At 37.3% G+C, this 18,175-nt stretch overlaps 2 protein-coding genes across 2 annotated transcripts in view; one reads left to right on the forward strand and one right to left on the reverse strand.

Annotated features, from left to right (window-relative positions):
* LOC136254643 (uncharacterized) overlaps positions 1-18,175 on the reverse strand; it is a 217,115-nt gene that overhangs the window by 61,016 nt on the left and 137,924 nt on the right. The gene's annotated exons all lie outside the window — the stretch shown is intronic.
* LOC136254618 (uncharacterized) overlaps positions 1-18,175 on the forward strand; it is a 248,088-nt gene that overhangs the window by 58,452 nt on the left and 171,461 nt on the right. The window contains exons 6-12 of the mRNA XM_066047362.1: positions 8,076-8,411; positions 8,870-9,205; positions 9,764-10,099; positions 12,197-12,532; positions 12,983-13,318; positions 14,586-14,921; positions 17,983-18,171. Of these exons, the coding sequence (XP_065903434.1) occupies positions 8,076-8,411; positions 8,870-9,205; positions 9,764-10,099; positions 12,197-12,532; positions 12,983-13,318; positions 14,586-14,921; positions 17,983-18,171 (2,205 nt within the window). The remainder of the gene's footprint in view (positions 1-8,075; positions 8,412-8,869; positions 9,206-9,763; positions 10,100-12,196; positions 12,533-12,982; positions 13,319-14,585; positions 14,922-17,982; positions 18,172-18,175) is intronic.

An 18,175-nucleotide genomic window follows, 5' to 3' on the forward strand; every position in this document is an offset into this window, starting at 1 on the left:
AGTCGCTCTGTAGAGAGATCAGCAGGAAACAAGTCACCCTGTTGAAAGGTCAGCTAGAAAAAAGAGTTCAACTACATTAAGTCATCCTGTAGTGAGTTTAACTACATTAATAATCAACTCACCTCTAGAGAGTTCAGATAGAAACAAGTCACCCTGTAAAGAGTCCAACTACGAACAGTGAGAGTTCAGCTACTGTTCAGTTATGTAACAAGTCACTTATTACAGGCTTTTGCAATTGAATTTGTCAACTTTGCAAATGACTTCATCCCGTTTGCAGTAGAGTTTGTCGCCATTGCAGTAGAATTTGTCCTGTTTGCAATTGAATTCATTGGTTTTGCAATTGATTTCGTCAATTTTGCAATTGATTTCGTCAATTTTGCAATTGATTTCGTCGCTTTTGCATTAGAATTCATCGTGTTTGCACAAGAATTCATCTGTAACAAGATTGGCAGCTGCAGTGAACATGAAAACAAGATGTAACAGCTGCTCCATGATCTTGTTGAAGTACAATTGTTGTAAACAACTCTTTATAAGTGACCGAATTTGACAAAACAAGGCTTCCACACACCTCCGATTCTCTGACTTTAACAAACTGTAACTTGATTAGTCAGCAACCTATTGACCTAATATTTTCACACAATTCTTTCATAGCATAGTGAAATACCAGGTAAAAATTAAAAACTAATGGCATACTCCTACAATGAGTTATGGTGCTTTAAACTTATGGAAGTGGATGTGTGTGGAAGCCTTGTTTTGTCAAATTCGGTCAAGGTGATAATTCTTCTGCTACAGCTTCTTCAGCAACATTCGCAATTGTTCTTCACCATTGGCGATGGGTGTGGTCACTCGCAAACAAGCTAATTAACTTGACAGGCAGCTAATGGCTTCGTGTATAACTAGCTTTGATTACTCTCTAGTGTCTCAAATGGTATTATCCATGGCAAAAAAGATTCACTTTGTGATGAGCGGCTGATTTCTTACAGTCAATGTAGTTATGACGAATTTTTGTGCAAGCGCGACAAATTCTAATGCAAAAGCGACGAAATCAATTGCAAAAGAGACGAAATCAATTGCAAACGGGACGAATTTAATTGCAAATGGGACGAATTCTACTGCAAAGGTGACAAACTCTACTGCAAATGGGACGACATCTACTGCAAAGGCAACGAATTCAATTGCAAAAACCTGTACTTATGTGATAATCATTCATTTATTCAGTGTTAAATGTGACCAGGCCTGTTAAAACAATGCAAATGTTATTACTGTTATCCGTTAGTGCTATGCAGTTTAGTGGGCAGATGTTGAAGTCACTACAGAACACTCCCCTGGGCCGTAAAAATCCATTATCACCTAGCAATCTGTTGTTAAAAGCATAGCACTTATCATGATGTCTATGATGATGACAATTGGTACATACTATGATTGGCACAAGTGGGACTTAACTGTAGTGTACTACCCCACTAGTCGGTACCTAATTATAAATGGCTATAATATCAGCTTCGATTCAATGGAATACTAGAGATGTACTGCAGAGTTTATATATTTACTTTTAATACTCTAAAAGAGCACACTTTTTTTCAGAAGATTTCATAATAGAAAACACGTAGAATGCTCTAGATTTTCCATTGGTAGATCTATGAAATTATAAACTTTTACTATTTAGCTAGAATTTTCATTTATAAAGTAGAAAGTAAGTTAAGTGAACAACCATGATAGCAACAGCTCAGCAGTTAATTATTTGGGTGTTCAGTATGGATTAAATTTTATCATGCACCTCTTTACCCTGTGGTGACTGTTTTGTTAGAGTGCCTGGATTGGCACAATTTCAGTTGTTTGTTTTTTGGTTTTCAACTCTATAGCTATCAGTGTGATTTCTTTTTAACCACAAAAGGTTTGGTTAACCTATACGCAAACCAATTTTTAAGTTATTCCCTTGATTTATTAATTAGTTAATTAATAACCCCCTCACCACCAAATTTGTAGAGGCTCTAATCTACTGCTTCTAAACTGCTATAAGTTAAACACACCATACCATATAAACCTATAAAACTATAATTATATCAAATTACTCACTATCAAACAAGAAATTCAATTATTGAGATGCTGTCTACACAAGAGCAACCACAAAGCCACTATATAACTTTAAAATGCAAAAATCAATCTAAGTGACACCAAACGTAAAATTTCACAACTATATAGGCTATCACTGTTTATAACAGCACAATAAACACTGCTAACCTGTATACAGTTGAAGCGATTATCTCTAAGTATGGTTTTCTGGCATTTGAGTAAGTACACATGTGCATACAGGAACGAGGTCACTGTTTCGAGGTGTACAAAATTAGCAACATGCCACTTCAACTCCTCTCCTTACTGTTTTGTCTTTATTAGTAGTACCATTATCACTTCAAAGAATCTTCTACAATGCTTGTTATCAGCATTCCAAAAGTATGCAATTGCATCATCAAACCATACGATAGTGTGCAAGAGACCAGTTGTCCCTGTTCCCATTCACTTAAGGTGTGCCCACTACAGGATAAGTGCCAGGACTACTGTATAGCTGGAAAAATCTTCATAGAAAGTCCTTGCAGTAGTGCAGAAGAATCAGATTACAAACCACTGAGTTATGATTCGAAAGCCAACTCCGTGTAGCAAATGCGAGATCGAGTTACTCTAATAGAACAGTCACCCTAACAGAGCATTCACCTAATTTAGAATTCTATTACATTGCAAGTTATTCTGTAGGGAGTTCAGCTGCAAACAGTTAATATTATAGACAGTTCAGCAAGAAGTAAGTCGCCCTATAGAGAGTTCAGCTACAAATATATCGCTGTAGTGATTCAGAACATTACAAATCATACTGAAGAGAGTTTAGCTATAAACAAGTCATGCACCCTATAGAGAGTTTGGCTACACTCTCTAGAGAATTCAGCTACAAAAAAGTCACTGTGGAGAGAGTTCAGCTACAAAGAAACTACCCTGTAGAGAGTTCATCTATACAAACAAGTTACTCTATAGAGATCAGCTACAAACTAGTAACCCTGTAGAGGGTTCAGCTACAGACAAGTCACTTTATAGGTTATACTATGTTCAGCTACAAGTAAGTCACTCTGAAGAGAATTCAGCTACAAACAAGTTACTCTGTAGAGACGTTTGCTAAAAAAATAGTTATCTAATCCAAAGCAGCCAAGCTGTAAAAAAAGTGCGGCCCTCAAAAAGACTATGGTGAAAAAAGATGTGAGGTCTTGGCACAAAAATTTATCTGAATTGTTGTTGTTAATATTTTTACCATTAACCTACCATCACAGCCATTTCTTGGCCGCCACCTTGGATTTCACATCTTTTTTCACCATAGCCTTTTTGAGGGCCACACTTTTTTTACAGTTTGGCTATTTTGGATTAGGTTTCACTTCTTTTTGTATTTGTATACTTTGGGACTTTTTTAACCTATCTTTTTTCTTTACCACAGGAAGAAGAAAAGATGAAGCAGATTTACTTTAAATATTTCTGATTTTATCAGTAAATGTACAAATTATATATATAATACATATATTTATTATAGGACTCTCCATGGTGGTTTCTTTGTAACTGAACACTCTACAAGGTGACTTCTTCTAGCTGCTCTCACTACAGGGTGAATTGTTTGTAGCTGAACGATCTACAAGGTAACTTTTTCTAGCTGATCTCTCTACAGGGTGATTTATTTGTAGCTGAACTATCTACAAGGTAACTTCTTCTAGCTGATCTCTCTACAGGGTGATTTGTTTGTAGCTGAATTCTGTACAGATGATTTGTTTGCAGCTGAGCACTTTACAGAATGGTTTCTTTGTAGCTGAACTCTCTACAAGGTAACTTCTTCTAGCTGATCTCTCTACAGGGTGATTTGTTTGTAGCTGAACTATATACAAGATGACTTCCTCTAGCTGATCTCTCTACAAGGTGATTTGTTTGTAGCTGAATTCTGTTTACGTGATTTGTTTGCAGCTGAGTTATTTACAGAATGGTTTCTTTGTAGCTGAACTCTCTACAAGGTAACTTCTTCTAGCTGATGTCTCTACAGGGTCACTAGTTTGTAGCTGAATTCTCTACATGGTGGTTTCTTTGTAACTGAAATCTCTGCAAGGTAACTTCTTCTAGCTGATCTTTCTACAGGGTGGTTTGTTTGCAGCTGAATTCTGTACAGGTGATTTGTTTGCAGCTGAGCTCTTTACAGAATGGTTTCTTTGTAGCTGAACTCTCTACAAGGTAACTTCTTCTAGCTGATGTCTCTACAAGGTCACTATTTGTAGCTGAACTCTCTACATGGTGGTTTCTTTGTAACTGAACTCTCTACAAGGTGACGTCTTCTAGCTGATCTTACTACAGGGTGATTTTTTTGTAGCTGAACTCTCTACAATAAAACTTCTTCTAGCTGATCTCTTTACAGGGAGATTTGTTTGTAGCTGAACTCTCTACAGGTAATTTGATTGTAGCTGAACTCTCTACATGATGGTTTCTTTGTAGCTTAACTCTGTATAACGTAGCTTCTTCTAGCTGATGTCTCTACAGGGTGATTTGTTTGTAGCTGAATTCTGTATAGGTGATGTGTTTGCAGCTGAGTTCTTTACAAAATGGTTTTTTTGTAGCTGAATGCTCTACAAGATAACTTCTTCTAGCTGAACTCTCTACAGGGTGATTTGTTTGTAGCTGAACTATCTACAAGATGACTTCTTCTGGCAGATCTCTCTACAGGGTGATTTGCTTGTAGCTGAATTCTATATAAGTGATTTGTTTGCTTTACAGAATGGTTTCTTTGTAGCTGAACTCTCTACAAGGTAACTTCTTCTAGCTGATGTCTCTACAGGGTCACTAGTTTCTAGCTGAATTCTCTACATGGTGGTTTCTTTGTAACTGAACTCTCTACAAGGTAACTCCTTCTAGCTGATCTTTCTACAGGATGATTTGTTTGTAGCTGAATTCTGTACAGGTGATTTATTTGCAGCTGAGCTCTTTACAGAATGGTTTCCTTGTAGCTGAACTCTCTACAAGGTAACTTCTTCAAGCTGATGTCTCTACAAGGTCACTAGTTTGTAGCTGAACTCTCTAAATGGTGGTTTCTTTGTAACTGAACTCTCTACAAGGTGACTTCTTCTATCTGATCTTCCTACAGGGTGATTTGTTTGTAGCTGAACTCTCTACAGGTGATTTGTTTGCAGCTGAACTCTGTACATGATGGTTTCTTTGTAGCTGAACTCTCTACAAGGTAACTTCTTCTAACTGATCTCTCTACACGGCGATTTGTTTGTATCTGAACTCTCTACATGGTGGTTTCTTTGTAGCTGAGCTCTACAAGGTGATTTCTTCTAGCTGAACTATCCCTTTCCATAGTTGCATGAACTCCCTACAAGGTAACTTCTAGCTGATCTCTCTACAGGGCGAATTGTTTGTAGCTGATCTCTCTACAGGGCGACTTGTTTGTAGCTGATCTCTATACAGGTTACTTGTTTCTAGCTGATCCCTTGAATTCTCTTCATGGTGACTGCTCTATTACTGTATTAGGATGACTGCTCTATTAGAGTATCTCGATCTCGCACTTGCTATACCAAGTTGAATTTCGTGTTATAACTCCGTCTCTTTATGTCTGATTCTTCTACACCATTGAAGAGCCTTTCTAAGATGATTACTCCATCTATACAGCGATTTTCAAAGCATCACCCAAAAGCGGTTTATCTGGTAGTCGTGGCAAGCAGTCGTTTTTTATCAAGACACACGGTAGTGTGTCGTGCGGCCCAAGAAGCGGGCGCGCAACACCCGTAGTATATTGACAGGAAGAAAGAAAACGCAATTTTCGCACCTCCGTAGCTCTGTGCTACCTTGATGAAACAAGACGATTTTTGCTGTGGACACTCCCTCCACCTTCAGCACTCCACATTCCAAATTAGAGCGAAATCGCTTCACGCGTTCAGAGATATGCGACTTCAAAAATTGGCTTAGTTTCTTCGTTTTTTCTTCTTATTTTTCTTCCTCTTTTCGCACACTTACAAAAACTGCTATAAAACGCGCACGCCATATCCAATTGCCTTGAACTTTGGCACACAGAAGGGGGTATAAAGGCGCATCTCTGTGCCAACATTGGCTAGGATACTATAAACAGGAAAAGAGTTATGATCGATTATTCACGAAAAATAACACCAATATGTTGTCACGCCTACAGGGTAAACCGCGTATGGAAAGAAGCTGAAAATCGGTGGGTAATTAGGTTAACTATTGAACCTAAAATCTTTTGTGGTTTGAAAGAAATCGAGCTAAAAACCAGGAAGATACAACGAAAAAACCAACAGTGTGTAACAATTATGCAATCGAGATTAACTAATAAAAAACGACTGCTTGCCACGCCTACCAGATAAACCGCTAGGGGGGATGCTTTGAAAATCGCTTTATAGATGGAGTAATCATCTTAGAAAGGCTCTTCAATGGTGTAGAAGAATCATACTTAAAGCCACGGAGTTATAACACGAAATCCAACTTGGTGCAGCAAGTGCGAGATCGAGATACTCTAATAGAGCAGTCATCCTAATAGAGCAGTCACCCTGAAGAGAATTCAAGAGATCAGCTAGAAACAAGCAACCTGTATAGAGATCAGCTAGAAACAAGTCACCCTGTAGAGAGATCAGCTACAAACAATTCACCCTGTAGAGAGATCAGCTAGAAAAAGTTACCTTGTAGGGAGTTCATGCAACTATGGAAAGGGATAGTTCAGCAAGAAGAAGTCACCTTGTAGAGAGTTCAGCTACAAAGAAACCATCATGTAGAGAGTTCAGCTGCAAACAAATCTCCCTGTAGAAAGATCAGCTAGAAGAAGTCACCTTATAGAGAGTTCAGCTACAAAGAACCATCATGTAGAGAGTTCAGCTACAAACAAATCTCCCTGTAGAAAGATCAGCTAGAAGAAGTTACCTTGTAGAGAGTTCAGCTTCAGAGAAATCACCCTGTAGAAAATTCAGCCACAAACAAATTGCCCTGTAGAAAGATTAGTTAGAAGAAGTTACCTTGTAGAGAGTTCAGCTACAAAGAAACCATTCTGTAAAGAGCTCAGCTGCAAACAAATCACCTGCACAGAATTCAGCTACAAACAAACCACCCTGCAGAGAGATCAGCTAGAAGAAGTTACCTTGTAGATTATTCAGCTACTAACAATTCACCCTGTAGAGAGGGCATCAAGAAGAAGTCACCTTGTAGAGTGTTCAGTTACAAAGAAACCACCATGGAGAGTTCTGTAATAAATATATGTATTATATATATAATTTGTACATTTACTGATAAAATCAGAAATATTTAAAGTAAATCTGCTTCATCTTTTCTTCTTCCTGTGGTAAAGAAAAAAAAGGTAGGTTAAAAAGTCCCTGTGGTATACAAATACAAAAAGAAATGAAATCTAATCCAAAACAGCCAAGCTGTAAAAAAACAGTGTTGCCCTCAAAAAGGCTATGGTGAAAAAAGATGTGAAATCCAAGGTGGCGGCCAAGAAATGGCTGTGATGGTAGGTTAATGATAAAAATTTTAATAACGGCAATTTAGGTGAATTTTTTGCCAAGACCAAGTGGCACAAAAATTCACCTGAATTGTCGTTATTAAAATTTTTACCATTAACCTACCATCACAACCATTTCTTGGCCGCCACCTTGGATTTCACATCTTTTTTCACCATAGCCTTTTTGAGGGCCGCACTGTTTTTTTACAGCTTGGCTGTTTTGGATTAGATATCTATTCCAAAATAGCAACCAAGCTGTGAAATAAGGGTGGAACCCCCAAACAGTCAGGTATAAAATCAAAGGTGGTGGCCAAGATGTGGCTGTAATGATGATAATGCCAGGCATGGAGTGCGATACCACAAGGTTTTTGTCTTTTCAAAACAAGTGCTCAAACAATTAGTTGATGGAATTTTTTATAATTTGTAAGTACTGTATTTCCACCCGTTATATACAAAAACTAGAGCAAACATATGTAACTAGATCTGAAAGAATCTCACATGTTTGTGCAAGCCTAATTTTATGACAGAATACGTTTTATACACAATTATGTGTATTGTGTTACAGCTCCAACTGAAACTCCACTAAATGTCAATGTAACTGTTGAGACATCTCGTAATATCACATTGTCATGGGACCAACCTTCACTAGAAGAACAAAATGGCATACTTACTATATATCATGTGATAATCATGGAAACCCAGATACTATATTTAGACAATGGAACAGTAATCACACCAATGGGAGAGAATTTCAACAGAACATATAATGTTTCAGAAGGGCGTATACAGTTGGTTGACATGTTACATCCTAGCTACAACTACACTGTTAGAATAGCAGCAGCTAATGCAGCAGGAATAGGTCCCTTTAGTGACCCCATTATTGTGATGACATTGGAGGATGGTGAGTATTATGTACTGTTGTTAGCAGAGAATAGCTACAGTTGTATGTATGCCACTATTTATTTTATGACTAATGAATAGGACCCTTAAACCCGCATAATCCAGAAAACTGGATCTAATATGCATGTCCTGGACAAAGACATGCATAGGACATGCATAAAAGACGGTACTTCCACATCTCATTTCTAATATCAGGACTAAGGCCCTAAAACACAAACATGCACATAATCCAAGAACAAAAAAAAAGCAGGGAAAATGATTGAATAGTTTAACATCTTGACAACAGCACTAGTAGGTTTACATAAGTAGTGAATAGACATACAATTAAACTAGGGTATAAACAACAGAAGTTAACGGTGTGTGTGTGTGTTCGTGTGTGTGTTCGTGTGTGTGTTCATGTGTGTGTGTGTGTATCAACTTGTTACACATTATGATATTATGTATACTCATGCTACACAGCTCCAACTGAAACTCCACTAAATGTCAGTGTAACTGTTGAGACATCTCGTAATATCGCATTATCATGGGACCGACCTTCACTAGAAGAACAAAATGGCATACTTACTATATACCATGTGATAGTCATGGAAACCCAGATACTATATTTAGACAATGGAACAGTAATCACACCAATGGGAGAGAATTTCAACAGAACATATGAAGTTTCAGAAGGACGTATACAGTTGGTTGACATGTTACATCCTAGCTACAACTACACTGTTAGAATAGCAGCAGCTACTGCAGCAAGAATAGGTCCCTTTAGTGACCCCATTATTGTGATGACATTGGAGGATGGTGAGTATTATGTACTGTTGTTAGCAGAGAATAGCTACAGTTGTATGTATGCCACTATTTATTTTATGACTAATGAATAGGACCCTTAAACCCGCATAATCCAGAAAACTGGATCTAATATGCATGTCCTGGACAAAGACATGCATAGGACATGCATAAAAGACGGTACTTCCACATCTCATTTCTAATAAGGCCCTAAAACACAAACATGCACATAATCCAAGAACAAAAAAAAAAGCAGGGAAAATAATTGAATAGTTTAACATCTTGGCAACAGTACTAGTAGGTTTACATAAGTAGTGAATAGACATACAATTAAACTAGGGTATAAACAACAGAAGTTAACGGTGTGTGTGTGTGTGTGTGTGTGTGTGTGTGTGTGTGTGTGTGTGTGTGTGTGTGTGTGTGTGTGTGTGTGTGTGTGTGTGTGTGTGTGTGTGTGTGTGCATGTACGTGCGTGTGTGTGTGTGTGTGTGTTCGTGCGTGTGTGTGTTCATGTGTGTGTGTGTGTATCAACTTGTTACACATTATGATATTATGTATACTCATGCTACACAGCTCCAACTGAAACTCCACTAAATGTCAGTGTAACTGTTGAGACATCTCGTAATATCACATTGTCATGGGACCGACCTTCACTAGAAGAACAAAATGGCATACTTACTATATACCATGTGATAGTCATGGAAACCCAGATACTATATTTAGACAATGGAACAGTAATCACACCAATGGGAGAGAATTTCAACAGAACATATGAAGTTTCAGAAGGACGTATACAGTTGGTTGACATGTTACATCCTAGCTACAACTACACTTTTAGAATAGCAGCAGCTAATGCAGCAGGAATAGGTCCCTTTAGTGAACCCATTACTGTGATGACACTGGAAGATGGTGAGTTTTTGTGTTAAGTGTATAAAGCCATTTGCTAGTAAAATCCAATTGAATTAATTATCTGGATGGTAGTATGATATCTACACTAAACATGTCATTTGGCAGTTCAATATGTTACGTGATGAAAATTTCACTTGGCAACAGTAGGCCCGTGACAATGACAACAATGCATTAGAAGCCTGTAGTTGGATACAGTGAGTATAGCTAATGACAACCACATGTTCAAACTGTTATGGGCACTCATGGTATTTTGATAACTAAACTGTATGCACATTTAAAGTGAAGACCAGCCAAGATGAGAATGCTTGTTAGAAAAACCAACTATGAAATGGCTATAATCATTGTTAGAAATTCTACAGTATTACAATAGTGAGACTTACAATTTTTAGCTAAACTCTTGTGTACCAGGCTACCAACTCAATCACAAAAGTTTGCAATTAAGTGATACAATTCATGTGCTCTAATAGTACAGTCACCATTAATGTTGATTTAATTGATAATCGTGAAAATGGATTTTTACCTTGTCTAGTTTTGATGATACTTGGTACTGGAAGTATTGGAATCAGTGCAACCGTCACTAAACTAGTTATTTGAGTAGGATTAACTCATACTCTGACAACACATTTGCATTCCAATGGTGAATCCAGCATGGGGCATTTGGCTCCCACCCTCACCCCTCTCTGCCATTCCTTTCAGGGGGAGGTCTGGTATATCACTTTGATATGCCAGTATGACATATTGAATACTTTTAGTTTGAAAGGCAGACATGTCTCCTCCCATTATTGCAAATTCTCCTAAAACCAAACTCAAACTGTCACCCAGCACCTTCGTACATAGCAAGCGCCTCTAAAAATAATTATCATTTGTATTAAACAGCAATTAATAGTTTTTGTAACAGCTGTTAAGATTTCACAACCTTCTGCAAATGGCCTAAATGGTAAAATTCAACAGTGAAACTGATTGTTTGCTGCTATGTGTAAGCATCAGTTATAACAGACTGTAAAGCTTATCTACTGTATATACTAGCTGCTAGGAGTGGCTTCCCCTTTTTAATGGTGTGGATCTGAACTTGTTTGTGCCTCTTCTGCATTTGGATCCCTTTATGTCATGCCAAGTTTTCGCTAAATTGATTACATGTATTGTAATGGAATTTTTTGCAAAATGTAAGTTACGCATGCACAAGTGTGTATGTGGCCTTGGCACCTTGCACACATTATCCTTGAGTCTCTAGAAAACTTGTAAGCAAAGTAGATAAAGAAAGGGCAAAAGTAAACAGTATACTAGCTTTTATCCCATCATCAACATAGTGGCTTATCCATCATACAGCATGAATGATGCTATTTTGTTACCAAGCAACAAAGCTATTTCAGTTTGAGTTTTGCTGAGTTTATATTTGATCAATGCATATGTATGATGCCATCTAAGTTCAATATTCCATACTGTGCTCAAGTAAAGCTGTAAAAAAATAGGGCAGCCCCCAAAAAGGCTATGGTGGGAAAAGATGTGAAATCCAAGGTGGCGGCCAAGAAATGGCTATGATGGTAGGTTAATGGTAAAAATATTAATAACAGCAATTTAGGTGAATTTTTTGCCAAGACCAAGCGGCACAAAAATTCACCTGAATTGTCGTTATTAAAATTTTTACCATTAACCTACCATCACAGCCATTTCTTGGCCGCCACCTTGGATTTCACATCTTTTTTCACCATAGCCTTTTTGAGGGCTGCACTGATTTTTTACAGCTTGGCTGTTTTGGATTAGATATCTATTCCAAAATAGCAACCAAGCTATGAAATAAGGGTGGAACCCCAAAACAGTCAGGTATAAAATCAAAGGTGGTGGCCAAGATGTGGCTGTAATGATGATAATGCCAGGAATGGAGTGCGATACCACAAGGTTTTTGTCTTTTCAAAACAAGTGCTCAAAGAATTAGTTGATGGAATTTTTTATAATTTGTAAGTACTGTATTTCCACCCGTTATATACAAAAACTAGAGCAAACATATGTAACTAGATCTGAAAGAATCTCACATGTTTGTGCAAGCCTAATTTTATGACAGAATACGTTTTATATACAATTATGTGTATTGTGTTACAGCTCCAACTGAAACTCCACTAAATGTCAATGTAACTGTTGAGACATCTCGTAATATCACATTGTCATGGGACCAACCTTCACTAGAAGAACAAAATGGCATACTTACTATATATCATGTGATAATCATGGAAACCCAGATACTGTATTTAGACAATGGAACAGTAATCACACCAATGGGAGAGAATTTCAACAGAACATATAATGTTTCAGAAGGACGTATACAGTTGGTTGACATGTTACATCCTAGCTACAACTACACTGTTAGAATAGCAGCAGCTACTGCAGCAGGAATAGGTCCCTTTAGTGACCCCATTATTGTGATGACATTGGAGGATGGTGAGTATTATGTACTGTTGTTAGCAGAGAATAGCTACAGTTGTATGTATGCCACTATTTATTTTATGACTAATGAATAGGACCCTTAAACCCGCATAATCCAGAAAACTGGATCTAATATGCATGTCCTGGGCAAAGACATGCATAGGACATGCATATAAGACGGTACTTCCACATCTCATTTCTAATATCAGGACTAAGGCCCTAAAACACAAACATGCACATAATCCAAGAACAAAAAAAAAGCAGGGAAAATGATTGAATAGTTTAACATCTTGACAACAGCACTAGTAGGTTTACATAAGTAGTGAATAGACATACAATTAAACTAGGGTATAAACAACAGAAGTTAACGGTGTGTGTGTGTGTGTGTTCGTGTGTGTGTTCATGTGTGTGTGTGTGTATCAACTTGTTACACATTATGATATTATGTATACTCATGCTACACAGCTCCAACTGATACTCCACTAAATGTCAGTGTAACTGTTGAGACATCTCGTAATATCACATTATCATGGGACCGACCTTCACTAGAAGAACAAAATGGCATACTTACTATATACCATGTGATAGTCATGGAAACCCAGATACTATATTTAGACAATGGAACAGTAATCACACCAATGGGAGAGAATTTCAACAGAACATATGAAGTTTCAGAAGGACGTATACAGTTGGTTGACATGTTACATCCTAGCTACAACTACACTGTTAGAATAGCAACAGCTACTGCAGTAGGAATAGGTCCCTTTAGTGAACCAATTACTGTAATGACACTGGAAGATGGTGAGTAATTGTGTTTAATTGTATAAAGCCATTTGCTAGTAAAATGCAATTGAATCAATTATCTGGATAGTAGTATGATATCTACACTAAACATGTCATTTGGCAGTTCAGTATGTTAACTGATGAACATTTCACTTGGCAACAGAAGGCCCGTGACAATGACAACAATGTATTGGAAGCCTGTAGTTGGATACATTGAGTATAGCTAATTACAACCACTTGTTCAAAGTGTTATGGGTACTCATGGTATTTTGATGACTAAACTGTATGCATATTGAAAGTGAAGACCAGCCAAGATGAAAATACTTGTTAGAAAAACCAACTATGAAATGGCTATAATCATTGTTAGAAATTGTACAGTATTATAATAGTGAGACTTACAATTTTTAGCTAAACTCTTGTGTACCAGGCTACCAACTCAATCACAAAAGTTTGCAATTAAGTGATACAATTCATGTGCTCTAATAGTACAGTCACCATTAATGTTGATTTAATTGATAATCGTGAAAATGGATTTTTACCTTGTCTAGTTTTGATGTACTCGACAAAACATTGTCATTTTTCTTAATACTCCCACATATTGTCATGTTGTAGTTAGTTCCTGCTTGGTTAAATGCCTATCAGGTTTACATGTCATTGATGCACATTGAATATACGACTGCTGGTGGAGGTTTATAGCAATTTATATAAATTTAGTACGTGACCAGATCTATAAGAACTGCATATTTGCACTTTTTTGACTAGAATAGTCAACCAAAATTTTGACCATAGAAACTAAAAGTTTTAGAAGCTACAGCACTACAAAGTGCTAACAGAAGAATGGTCAGTGAAAATACACAAATAAACTATAGTCCCTTGAAGAACTGTAGTCTTGTATAGAGAACTTACACCACCAAATTCCCTTTGAGCAGGCAAATCCAATACTGGATAAGTTATGTCGTACAGATCCTTCTTATGGGCAAAAACCGAGTCGCATGTCCAAAGTGAGGTTAACTAATGTTCATTCCTTTGTCTCCTTGGGAGCACTGACAAAGCAAAGATACCTATTGCCTTGATGATACCAAGGTTTTTGTCTTTTCAAAACAAGTGCTCAAACAATTAGTTAATGGAATTTTTTTATAATTTTTAAGTACTGTATTTCCACCCGTTAAATACAAAAACTAGAGCAAACATATGTAACTAGATCTGAAAGAATCTCACATGTTTGTGCAAGCCTAATTTTATGACAGAATACGTTTTATACACAATTATGTGTATTGTATTACAGCTCCAACTGAAACTCCACTAAATGTCAATGTAACTGTTGAGACATCTCGTAATATCACATTGTCATGGGACCAACCTTCACTAGAAGAACAAAATGGCATACTTACTATATATCATGTGATAATCATGGAAACCCAGATATTATATTTAGACAATGGAACAGTAATCTCACAAATGGGAATGAATTTCAACAGAACATATAATGTTTCAGAAGGACGTACACAATTGATTGACATGTTACATCCTAGTTACAACTACACTGTTAGAATAGCAGCAGCTAATGCAGTAGGAATAGGTCCATTTAGTGAACCCATTACTGTGATGACACTGGAGGATGGTGAGTTTTTGTGTTTAAGTGTATAAAGCCATTTGCTAGTAAAATCCAATTGAATTAATTATCTGGATGGTAGTATGATATCTACACTAAACATGTCATTTGGCAGTTCAATATGTTACGTGATGAAAATTTCACTTGGCAACAGTAGGCCCGTGACAATGACAACAATGCATTAGAAGCCTGTAGTTGGATACATTGAGTATAGCTAATGACAACCACATGTTCAAACTGTTATGGGCACTCATGGTGTTTTGATAACTAAACTGTATGCACATTTAAAGTGAAGACCAGCCAAGATGAGAATGCTTGTTAGAAAAACCAACTATGAAATGGCTATAATCATTGTTAGAAATTCTACAGTATTACAATAGTGAGACTTACAATTTTTAGCTAAACTCTTGTGTACCAGGCTACCAACTCAATCACAAAAGTTTGCAATTAAGTGATACAATTCATGTGCTCTAATAGTACAGTCACCATTAATGTTGATTTAATTGATAATCGTGAAAATGGATTTTTACCTTGTCTAGTTTTGATGATACTTGGTACTGGAAGTATTGGAATCAGTGCAACCGTCACTAAACTAGTTATTTGAGTAGGATTAACTCATACTCTGACAACACATTTGCATTCCAATGGTGAATCCAGCATGGGGCATTTGGCTCCCACCCTCACCCCTCTCTGCCATTCCTTTCAGGGGGAGGTCTGGTATATCACTTTGATATGCCAGTATGACATATTGAATACTTTTAGTTTGAAAGGCAGACATGTCTCCTCCCATTATTGCAAATTCTCCTAAAACCAAACTCAAACTGTCACCCAGCACCTTCGTACATAGCAAGCGCCTCTAAAATTAATTATCATTTGTATTAAACAGCAATTAATAGTTTTTGTAACAGCTGTTAAGATTTCACAACCTTCTGCAAATGGCCTAAATGGTAAAATTCAACAGTGAAACTGATTGTTTGCTGCTATGTGTAAGCATCAGTTATAACAGACTGTATAGCTTATCTACTGTATATACTAGCTGCTAGGAGTGGCTTCCCCTTTTTAATGGTGTGGATCTGAACTTGTTTGTGCCTCTTCTGCATTTGGATCCCTTTATGTCATGCCAAGTTTTCGCTAAATTGATTACATGTATTGTAATGGAATTTTTGCAAAATGTAAGTTACGCATGCACAAGTGTGTATGTGGCCTTGGCACCTTGCACACATTATCCTTGAGTCTCTAGAAAACTTGTAAGCAAAGTAGATAAAGAAAGGGCAAAAGTAAACAGTATACTAGCTTTTATCCCATCATCAACATAGTGGCTTATCCATCATACAGCGTGAATGATGCTATTTTGTTACCAAGCAGCAAAGCTATTTCAGTTTGAGTTTTGCTGAGTTTATATTTGATCAATGCATATGTATGATGCCATCTAAGTTCAATATTCCATATCGTGCTCAAGTAAAGCTGTAAAAAAATAGGGCGGCCCCCAAAAAGGCTATGGTGAAAAAAGATGTGAAATCCAAGGTGGCGGCCAAGAAATGGCTGTGATGGTAGGTTAATGGTAAAACTTTTAAAACGACAATTCAGGTGAATTTGTGTTGCCTCTCCTAGTCACCATAGCCTTTTTGGGGACCGCACTCTTTTTTTACAGCTTGGCTGTTTTGGATTAGATTAATTGCATTTACATACTTGTATTGAGTGAAGTGGGATGGTAGGGAAATATTTCACTTTTGTTTTGTAGTGATAGCATACACTTTTAGATGCCCTGATCTGGTATTCTTAGTTTTATAGATTATGTAATGATCAATTAGACATCACTGTGTTTAGTTCTACAAACAGGTTGGTTCAATTGTACTCCTACACATGGTGTGCCAACTTTAATTCACTGTGAAACATGTTAGCTTCAGTGATACAGTTGGTTCATCTTCTATGCTGGCATCAAACATTTTAACTTCAATTCATTGTAATCCACACAAAAACAGCCAAGCTGTAAAAAATGATGCAGCCTTTATAAGCTTGGGTGAAAAGGTTGTGAAATCAAAGGTGGCAGCCAAGAAATAGCTGCAATGATGTTAATGAAAATAAATTTTAATAATCAAGACTCACAGTAGTGAGTCACGTGGCCAGTAAAACAGAAACTCGTGCTGCAGAAAATAAATGACGCGACCACTACATGTGAGGATTTTACAGGAATGAACGTTGTCAAATTCGGCCTTCCTGTAACTCACCAATCACTTACGCTATCCTTCTGAAACTCTAGAGTACTCTAGAGTTGAACTCATCGTGTCACTAGTAACTACCACACAAGCAGTGAAGCAAATCCATGCTGACTGTTTCGAGATCGAGATTGCCGACATCAAAGGGGATGCTTCATTTTTTGTTGTTTTCTTATTATTTTTTATCGCATGCGGTTAGATGCAACCGCAGGTGTATATATGCCTTGTGTTCCTTTGTGCATCTAAACATTGATTTCCCTGCTATCGCTTCAGTACTCTCTCAATTGCCTCAAGATTCACATCATTGATTTCATACATCATTGCCTTACAGTCGTAATTTCTGCACCAAATGAAGTTTCAGTTGTCCTCAGTCGACCTAGAGGCAAAATACAAAACCTATATTGTTGTTTTCCGCAATACTCACTTGGCATGTAGGGCAATTGTCTTTAAACTGTTCTAAAAGTTTTGTTGAGGTTGAAACATATGTTTTCGAGAATGGCTAGTTTGAAATTTGAATTTAGTCACCCCCACGTAATTTGCTCTCTGTAAGAATTTAACTCGGAATTTAAAGACTGATGCAGAGCACAACTGCGGTCACTGGTTATCGATGAACTGGGCTGTGTGTAGTTAATCAGTGCATGTAGCCATAAAGAAGTGCTTCATGCCATCGTTCGATTTGAAATTAGTCACCCCCACATAATTTGCTGTCTAAGGGTGTGGCTTAAAGAATGACACAAAGCACAACTGCGGTTACCAGTTGTTGACACAAGCTGTGAGTAATTAGCACATGTAGCTAGCCAAAAAGGAAGTGTGCAAAACCACCAATAATTTACAATTGTCACCATGCATTGTAGTTACTTGTCCAATGCCTACTGATCCCATGAATGGAATGATCAATTGTTCACTGGGAGATAATGGAGTTCTTTCTTATGAAGACACTTGTACTGCTACATGTGACACTGGGTATATGCTAACTGGTGATGCCACGAGGACTTGTCAAGGTGATGGAATGTTCAATGGAACTGAGGCTATGTGTAATAGAGGTAA

This window comes from Dysidea avara, chromosome 4 (assembly GCF_963678975.1).
Source record: "Dysidea avara chromosome 4, odDysAvar1.4, whole genome shotgun sequence".
Classification (NCBI taxonomy): domain Eukaryota; kingdom Metazoa; phylum Porifera; class Demospongiae; order Dictyoceratida; family Dysideidae; genus Dysidea; species Dysidea avara.